The 9,308-nt window shown below is 39.7% G+C and overlaps 1 protein-coding gene across 2 annotated transcripts; it reads left to right on the plus strand.

Annotated features, from left to right (window-relative positions):
- The first annotated feature begins 541 nt into the window (after positions 1-541).
- On the plus strand, positions 542-8,983 carry PDIK1L (PDLIM1 interacting kinase 1 like). Of its 2 annotated transcripts, XM_015825027.1 has the most exons (3): positions 542-592; positions 3,331-3,632; positions 8,176-8,983. In XM_015825027.1, the coding sequence occupies exons 2-3, from the start codon at positions 3,348-3,350 to the stop codon at positions 8,914-8,916; spliced, it is 1,026 nt and encodes a 341-aa protein (XP_015680513.1). In that variant the 5' UTR covers positions 542-592; positions 3,331-3,347; the 3' UTR covers positions 8,917-8,983. The 2 variants fall into 2 exon arrangements, with proteins under 2 accessions (XP_015680513.1, XP_015680509.1); XM_015825023.1 differs by lacking the exons at positions 542-592; positions 3,331-3,632 and adding an exon at positions 5,995-6,292.
- The last annotated feature ends 325 nt before the right edge of the window (positions 8,984-9,308 follow it).

A 9,308-nucleotide genomic window follows, 5' to 3' on the forward strand; every position in this document is an offset into this window, starting at 1 on the left:
TTCTCCTTAATTCCAGGTTGCTTCTCTCCTTGATTTAGTTTCCAACCATTGTTTCTTGTCCTGCCCTCTGGTGCTTTGGAGAATAGACTGACGCCCTCTTCTTTGTGGCAGCCCCTCAGATACTGGAATGCTGGTGGGAGAACTGCACCGCAGCAGAGGTCAGAAGGGGCCCGCCGCATTTTGGTGCAGCAACGCAAGCAACGCAATGCAATGCAATGCAATGCAACACTCCGGGCACGCAAACACCCGCTCTGCAGGGTCCCGGGCAAGAGCGTGAGGTTAATACAGCGCACGCGACTAGAGTGAGAGAGCGAGCGAGCGAGCGAGAGATAGGCAGCCAATGAGAAGGGGCGCGCGCTCGCCCCCGCGCTCCCCTCCCCAACCCGTGAAATGGACGCCAAAGGCCCGCCTCTCCTGCAACCAATCAGAGCAGCGGACCGAGGCCGACTTCCCGGAGCGCGGCCCCGCCCCTCAGGGTGCGCGCGGCGGGCCCAGAAGGGGGTGTGTCAGGGAACCCGGGAGAAGTAAAGGGGGGGGGGAAGGGAGCCCGATAATGGCGGCCAGGAGGAGAGAGCTCGGCGGCAGCTCTGAGGTAAACATAAGCATTAAAAGGGACGCTCGGCCGCGTTCGGGAGGCCGGGGCGCGCCAGGGCGGCGAGGACGCCTTTTGACAGGCCCGGAGAGCACGGCGGGCAGCTGGTGCGCGCCCCTGGCCTGGGCCTGTGGAGGCTGCAGCGAGCGGCCCGGCCCTTGGGCGCCCGTGCCGCCGGCCTTGGTGCTGCGGGCGAGGCTGCCGCTAGCACGGCCGCCTGCTTTCCCGCGCCCGGCGGGTCGCTGCGGGAGGCCGTCCGCGTCCCAATACAGATGCACCCGCCGCGGCTGTCAAACCCCGGCCCGTTCACACCTAGCTTGACGCCGGGCTGTCGAGTCCGGTGCAGCGGTGGAGAATGAGGCCGGCCGGGGACGCTCTTCGCGGCTGCAGCCGGCCAAGCGCTTGGGAGCCACCCGCGGCGGCGGCGGCGGCGGCGACCGAGGGCGAGCCCGGGGCCAGAGGTCGACGGTGGGTAGACTGCCGGGTTGGGGTCTTTAAAGGTGGCGTTGCCTTGTCCTGTGCCTGAAGGGTTTCCCCCGCTGGCCTCGGCTGGGATGTCGACCCCCAAATGGGAGGTTTACGGCTTCTTTCCGGCGGGCACCGGCCCGTTGCCCGCTCCTTCCGCTTGGCGGTGCAGGAGCGTTTGGTGCATCTTTGGGAGCCCCCTTGGACGAGGCCCACAGTGTAGATTAGACCGAGCCGAGCTACAGTGGGGTTTATTTCTGAATAAACGCGCCTGGGTTGTAAAGGGCCGCACTGACAATCCCCCTCCAGGTTGTGAAATAGGAAATTGGGTTTCTCTACAGAGAAGAGCAACAAAGATGGTTAGGGGACTGGAGGCTAAAACATATAAGGAACGGTTGCTGGAATTGGGTATGTCTAGTTTAACGAAGAGAAGGACGAGGGGGGGACATGATAGCTGTGTTCCAATATCTTAGGGGCTGCCCCAAAGAAGAGGGAGTCAAGCTATTCTCCAAGGCGCCTGAAGGCAGGACAAGAAGCACCGGATGGAAACTAATCAAGGAGAGAAGCAACCTGGAACTAAGGAGAAACTTCCTGACAGTTAGAACAATTAACCAGTGGAACAGCCTGCCTCCAGAAGCTGTGAATGCTCCAACACTGGAAGTTTTTAAGAAGAGACTGGACAGCCATTTGTCTGAAATGGTATAGGGTTTCCTGCCTGAGCAAGGGGTTGGACTAGATGACCTCCAAGGTCCCTTCCAACTTTATCATTATTATTATTATAATTCTCCTCCTGAACTGAGTAGAAGAATTTGGACCTTTTCCACCCAGGTGCTGCTTTTGCTTCATAGGAATATGATATGCTTGACTTGGCCTAAGGTCAGCCTGCCAGAGAGTTCAACTGAGCAGTGGGATCAAGCCAGTTGGGAGGGTTGAATAATTTTGCCTCTAAGAAGATATTTCCATAACAACTATAAGCCTGCATTGTTATCTTTAGAATGTGGTGGGTAAAATTCTAGCCAATCCTACTTAGAATGTTCAGAACTGAGCAAAGGTATGAGCAAGAAAGTTGATATTTTGTCCGTAAGATAAATATATGCAGAAAATATGTTTTGCTGCTGCACAGATTGACCCAGTTTATTTACACGTTTATTTTAAAAATGGGTTTATGAAGATAAGTGAAAGTTAAATGGGGAAGGGAATGAGTAGAAGCAGAGCCATACATTAAAATTGTCATGATGTATTTCTGTAACTTTCAACGGCTGTGAAAAGCTATTTGAGTAGCTATGAATTACCCAACACAGCTCTTTGCTCAAATATGCTATGTGTATAATACATTTTCCTTTTTTTTCTGCCATTGGAGGATATTTAACAGCATTCCTTGTTTCATTTGATTATTGTGATCTCAGCATTGTTTTCCTACTGCTATAAGAAAAAGATAGCTAAAACATATCTTCCCCTATACTGAGCTTATTATTCAATCTTATCCATTTCATAGAAAAAAATAAGGTGCCCATTTCTGGATTGTTAAAGTATATATGCCTTTGTTTTATACTTTCATGCATCTTTATATGACTTTCTTAATGTTGCTGAGTATTTTGTTTGTAATATTTTTACATATTACCAAATGTTAAAGACCAACAGAAGTATATTCATATCAGCATTATTTACTGTCCTATTGGGGGGTACCAGTAGCAAAGTGGGGTACCAGTAATGAGGTTTTGTTTGTTATTCATACTGCATTTTAGGATATAAAGGTTTTTCAAGGTGACTTGCAATATAGGAAGAAAATGGTAGAAACATTTAAAGCTAGCCATAAATAGCAGCATTTATTACATTTTTAAACTATAGTTACTGGATCAGTAAAACTCCTATTTAAAATCATCCAGTTATGTTTTCTACAATGAGGTAGTTCTTAGCACCAGAATTGTTTTCTCCTGTTCTCTGAAATGATAGATTATACTTGCAGCCAGGTGAGCTATGTTAGGCAGGTTCATAAAGCTGCAAAAAGATTTTCAAGTAATCTTATACCAAACTGCTTAAGACTTTCATTCTAACAGCTAGCAGTTGAATAGATATATTATATGACTGAATTCATATGTCATGTTAAATAATAGTTTCTTGATTAAACTAATTGCTTCAAATGTGCAAAATGTTAAGCAATAAATCATGCATTATTTTGTCACCTACAGTGACTGGATTAACAAAAACTCCATTTTTATCTTAAGATGTGTGAAAACAAAAATCAGCTATAGTTTTTGTTTTTATTTCCATAGACACCTTGACCTTGAAGATGGTGAGTAGCCAGCCAAAATACGATCTAATAAGAGAGGTTGGTCGTGGCAGCTATGGTGTGGTATATGAAGCAGTTGTAAGGAAAACCTCTGCGCGTGTTGCGGTGAAGAAAATTCGATGTCATGCTCCAGAGAACGTAGAATTAGCCTTGCGTGAGTTCTGGGCACTTAGTAGTATTAAAAGCCAACACCCAAATGTAATCCACTTGGAAGAATGCATATTGCAAAAAGACGGCATGGTTCAGAAGATGTCCCATGGTTCCAGTTCTTCACTTTATTTACAGGTAATAAAGTTGTAAATAATGAAAGAGACATTGAATTAAAGGTAAAAAAAAAGTCAGCTATTTGATTATCGAACAGTGAAATAGAGATTGCCATTCCTTATAAATACGGAAAAGCAAATAAGTTTTTGCTTTTGATATAGTTTTAGATATTTCAAAAATCTTGTCACTAAGCAACATGAACCCTCAGGGAAACAGCAGAGTACACTTCCACTGAAGAACATTGGAAGCCAGGACATTCAGTTAATTGTCTCTAAGTGCAGAAATATGGTTATTTACCTCGGGTAAATAATTTTTGTAGCATTGTAAGGAAAAATTGCTCCCACTGGGAAAAGGTGTATTAATAATTCTTTTAATAGCTTTTATGTGAGACCACTTAAAAAAAAAAGAAATAGCGTGATCAACTCTAATGAAATTTGTTTTGTTCTTTGAACTCAATTATATATTGAGATTAGTAAGATCAAAATTAAATGCTATTAAAATAATATATTAGAAGTCTCTTCTTAAACTGCCAAGGTCAAGTTCTTCTCAGGTTAATTGTCCTCCCCATCCAGTATGCTACAGAATTATGAAAGTCTATGAAAACAAATTAGTTTNCCAAGGCGCCTGAAGGCAGGACAAGAAGCAACGGATGGAAACTAACCAAGGAGAGAAGCAACCTAGAACTAAGGAGAAACTTCCTGACAGTTAGAACAATTAACCAGTGGAACAACCTGCCTCCAGAAGCGGTGAATGCTCCAACACTGGAAGTTTTTAAGAAGAGACTGGACAGCCATTTGTCTGAAATGGTATAGGGGTTTCCTGCCTGAGCAGGGGGTTGGACTAGATGACCTCCAAGGTCCCTTCCAACTTTATCATTATTATTATTATAATTCTCCTCCTGAACTGAGTAGAAGAATTTGGACCTTTTCCACCCAGGTGCTGCTTTTGCTTCATAGGAATATGATATGCTTGACTTGGCCTAAGGTCAGCCTGCCAGAGAGTTCAACTGAGCAGTGGGATCAAGCCAGTTGGGAAGGTTGAATAATTTTGCCTCTAAGAAGATATTTCCATAACAACTATAAGCCTGCATTGTTATCTTTAGAATGTGGTGGGTAAAATTCTAGCCAATCCTACTTAGAATGTTCAGAACTGAGCAAAGGTACGAGCAAGAAAGTTGATATTTTGTCCGTTAGATAAATATATGCAGAAAACACGTTTTGCTGCTGCACAGATTGGCCCAGTTTATTTACACTTTTATTTTAAAAATGGGTTTATGAAGATAGGTGAAAGTTAAATGGGGAAGGGAATGAGTAGAAGCAGAGCCATACATTAAAATTGTCATGATGTATTTCTGTAACTTTCAATGGCTGTGAAAAGCTATTTGAATAGCTATGAATTACCCAACACAGCTCTCTGCTCAGATATGCTATGTGTATAATTAATACATTCTCCTTTTTTTCTGCCATTGGAGAATATTTAGCAGCATTCCTTGTTTCATTTGATTATTGTGATCTCAGCATTGTTTTCCTACTGCTATAAGAAAAAGATAGCTAAAACATATCTTCCCCTATACTGAGCTTATTATTCAATCTTATCCATTTCGTAGAAAAAAATAAGATGCCCATTTCTGGATTGTTAAAGTATATATGCCCTGATACTTTCATGCATCTTTATATGACTTTCTTAATGTTGCTGAGTATTTTGTTTGTAATATTTTTACATATTACCAAATGTTAAAGACCAACAGAAATATATTCATATCAGCATTATTTACTGTCCTATTGGGGGGTACCAGTAGCAAAGTGGGGTACCAGTAATGAGGTTTTGTTTGTTATTCATACTGCATTTTAGGATATAAAGGTTTTTCAAGGTGACTTGCAATATAGGAAGAAAATGGTAGAAACATTTAAAGCTAGCCATAAATAGAAGCATTTATTACATTTTTAAACTATAGTTACTGGATCAGTAAAACTCCTATTTAAAATCATCCAGTTATGTTTTCTACAATGAGGTAGTTCTTAGCACCAGAATTGTTTTCTCCTGTTCTCTGAAACGATAGATTATACTTGCAGCCAGGTGAGCTATGTTAGGCAGGTTCATAAAGCTGCAAAAAGATTTTCAAGTGATCTTATACCAAACTGCTTAAGACTTTCATTCTAACAGCTAGCAGTTGAATAGATATATTATATGTCTGAATTCATATGTCATGTTAAATAATAGTTTCTTGACTAAACTAATTGCTTCAAATGTGCAAAATGTTAAGCAATAAATCATGCATTATTTTGTCACCTACAGTGACTGGATTAACAAAAACTCCATTTTTATCTTAAGATGTGTGAAAACAAAAATCAGCTATAGTTTTTGTTTTTATTTCCATAGACACCTTGACCTTGAAGATGGTGAGTAGCCAGCCAAAATACGATCTAATAAGAGAGGTTGGTCGTGGCAGCTATGGTGTGGTATATGAAGCAGTTGTAAGGAAAACCTCTGCACGTGTTGCGGTGAAGAAAATTCGATGTCATGCTCCAGAGAACGTAGAATTAGCCTTGCGTGAGTTCTGGGCACTTAGTAGTATTAAAAGCCAACACCCAAATGTAATCCACTTGGAAGAATGCATATTGCAAAAAGACGGCATGGTTCAGAAGATGTCCCATGGTTCCAGTTCTTCACTTTATTTACAGGTAATAAAGTTGTAAATAATGAAAGAGACATTGAATTAAAGGTAAAAAAAAAGTCAGCTATTTGATTATCGAACAGTGAAATAGAGATTGCCATTCCTTATAAATACGGAAAAGCAAATAAGTTTTTGCTTTTGATATAGTTTTAGATATTTCAAAAATCTTGTCACTAAACAACATGAACCCTCAGGGAAACAGCAGAGTACACTTCCACTGAAGAACATTGGAAGCCAGGACATTCAATTAATTGTCTCTAAGTGCAGAAATATGGTTATTTACCTCGGGTAAATAATTTTTGTAGCATTGTAAGGAAAAATTGCTCCCACTGGGAAAAGGTGTATTAATAATTCTTTTAATAGCTTTTATGTGAGACCACTTAAAAAAAAAAAGAAATAGCTTGATCAACTCTAATGAAATTTGTTTTGTTCTTTGAACTCAATTATATATTGAGATTAGTAAGATCAAAATTAAATGCTATTAAAATAATATATTAGAAGTCTCTTCTTAAACTGCCAAGGTCAAGTTCTTCTCAGGTTAATTGTCCTCCCCATCCAGTATGCTACAGAATTATGAAAGTCTATGAAAACAAATTAGTTTTATTTTTATGCCAGATTTATTTTTAAGCAGATTGCCAAAAGACCTGCTCAGCAATATATATTTCATTAATGGAATATAGAAATACACTTGGGACATTTAAAATTAACTTTGAAAATTAAAAGCTAAAGCCTTTTGTTTTGTAGCTGTGCTATTTTATTGTTTTTTCAGGTTAGTCTGGTCACAGTTATACAAATAAAGAGTTGTGCTCAGTGGTCCATTAAGTACGTTTTATTACCAAGAGTTAAATTAACATTTGGCATTTATGTTCATAATGGTAATCTGTGATATCTACCTATAGTTTGTAGTGTTTGTCATTTAACATATTATGCTAATTCATGTTGAACAAGCTACCAGCCCATTATGTAATTTTTCTGTCAAGCACAAAAGACCAGGTCCACACATGACAGTCCAATTAAATTGATTTATTGATAAAGAGCGTATGCATAGGAATCTTAACTAAATCATTTGTATCTTCTTTGAATTAGATAAGTGTCCATGGCATTCAAGGAGGAGATTGGACTTAGTTCACTTGTGGCTATGCTAGTCCTCCTTTTAATTCCACCCTCAGGTTCTGCCACTCCTTCTCCTGCATCTTGTTTGTTTTGGCTTAGCATATATTGAACATGGACAATTATGGTTTATTAAGCTATAAAGGTTTGGTTTACACAACATCAATAAACCATCACTTATAAGCCGTAAGGATAAAATAATAATAATAATAATAATAATAATAATAATAATAATAATAATAATAATAATAATAATAATAATAATAATAATAATAATAATAATAATAATAATAATAATAATAATAGTGGTGGTAGTAGTAGTAGTAGTAGTAGTAGTAGTAGTAGTAGTAGTAGTAATAATAATGTTAGCCCAAGCCAAACTAATAACATTTTGGATTAGCATAATATGTAAACACAATTTTAGCTGACAAATCAGAAATGAAAGTGTAGTTTGGATTAGCTTTATAAACCACATATAGGCATTTGCAGGAGAGAATGAAATGATGTCATTCATATAATTTTTCTAGTGCATCCGGACATAAATGATGTTAGAGAATCCCTTACACTAAAGAACAGAAAATTCTGTTGAGCAAATGGAAAATGATATTAAATGAACATAGTTCCAAACTATGATTTCCTTTTTTGTTTAGAAGCCAGCATTTTCCTAGATTCGGAGGCCCTTGGATAGTCATTCATGCCTCACGGTTTGATTAATGTGCTGTACATTGGGATTTGAATCATGTATGTTCAATATATACCTGAAATATCTTTGTGTTGTAGCTTGTAGAGACCTCCTTGAAAGGTGAAATTGCCTTTGATCCCAGAAGTGCCTACTATCTTTGGTTTGTGATGGATTTTTGTGATGGAGGTGATATGAATGAATACCTCCTATCCCGAAAGCCCAGCCGTAAGACCAACACTAGTTTTATGCTTCAGCTCAGCAGCGCCCTGGCTTTTCTGCACAAAAATCAGATCATTCACCGTGACCTCAAGCCTGACAACATCTTGATCTCTCAAAGCAGGATGGATGCTAGTGACTTGGAACCTACTTTGAAAGTAGCAGACTTTGGCCTCAGCAAGGTTTGTTCAGCATCGGGGCAAAATCCTGAAGAGCCTGTGAATGTAAATAAATGTTTTCTGTCTACAGCTTGTGGCACAGACTTCTACATGGCTCCTGAAGTTTGGGAAGGTCACTACACTGCCAAAGCAGACATTTTTGCATTGGGGATTATAATCTGGGCAATGTTAGAAAGGATCACTTTCATAGACACAGAGACCAAGAAAGAACTCTTGGGCAGTTACGTGAAACAAGGGACTGAGATTGTACCCGTTGGAGAGGCATTGCTGGAAAATCCAAAAATGGAACTACTCATACCTGTTAAGAAAAAGAAAATGAATGCTTGCATGAAACAGCTGATTAAGGAAATGCTTTCTGCTAACCCACAAGACCGGCCAGATGCTTTTGAACTAGAACTCCGGTTAGTCAAAATTGCTTTTAAAGACAGCAGTTGGGACACGTGACTTGTGAAGAAGTACTCTGCCTTTTTGGCAGGAATGTGTATAACAATGGTGCAGCATTTTAAAGAAGCAAAAAACCAGACTAATTCACCTTTTAAGCGTCAGGGTTCCATATCTTTTCCCCATTGCATTTCTCTTTATTTTTGTAAGCTAAGCAAAAGGTTGTTCTTGTTTCAGTATCCAAATATGTGTATTCCCAAGCTACATCTATAACAAGCTTCCCAACTTGTCAGGACAATTAACAAGTTAGGCAATGGTTTTCTAGAAATACTTTATGGAATATTTCAAACATTCCAATTTCTTACTGTAGAATCTTGAATGTCCTTGAAGGAGAAGACTTGCGTGCTGGTAATGCAAATCATCAACCAACTTTGTAGAGTAAATGTGTATATATT

Source organism: Protobothrops mucrosquamatus, unplaced genomic scaffold, assembly GCF_001527695.2.
Source record: "Protobothrops mucrosquamatus isolate PMUCROS unplaced genomic scaffold, P.Mucros_1.0 scaffold_197, whole genome shotgun sequence".
NCBI lineage: Eukaryota > Metazoa > Chordata > Lepidosauria > Squamata > Viperidae > Protobothrops > Protobothrops mucrosquamatus.

Bases quoted from the DNA above. Each gene is read 5' to 3' on its own strand.
- PDIK1L (XM_015825027.1), top strand. From the start codon at position 3,348: ATGGTGAGTAGCCAGCCAAAATACGATCTAATAAGAGAGGTTGGTCGT. The intron at 3,633-8,175 runs GTAATAAAGTTG...TTTGTGTTGTAG, and splicing joins GTTCTTCACTTTATTTACAG to CTTGTAGAGACCTCCTTGAA.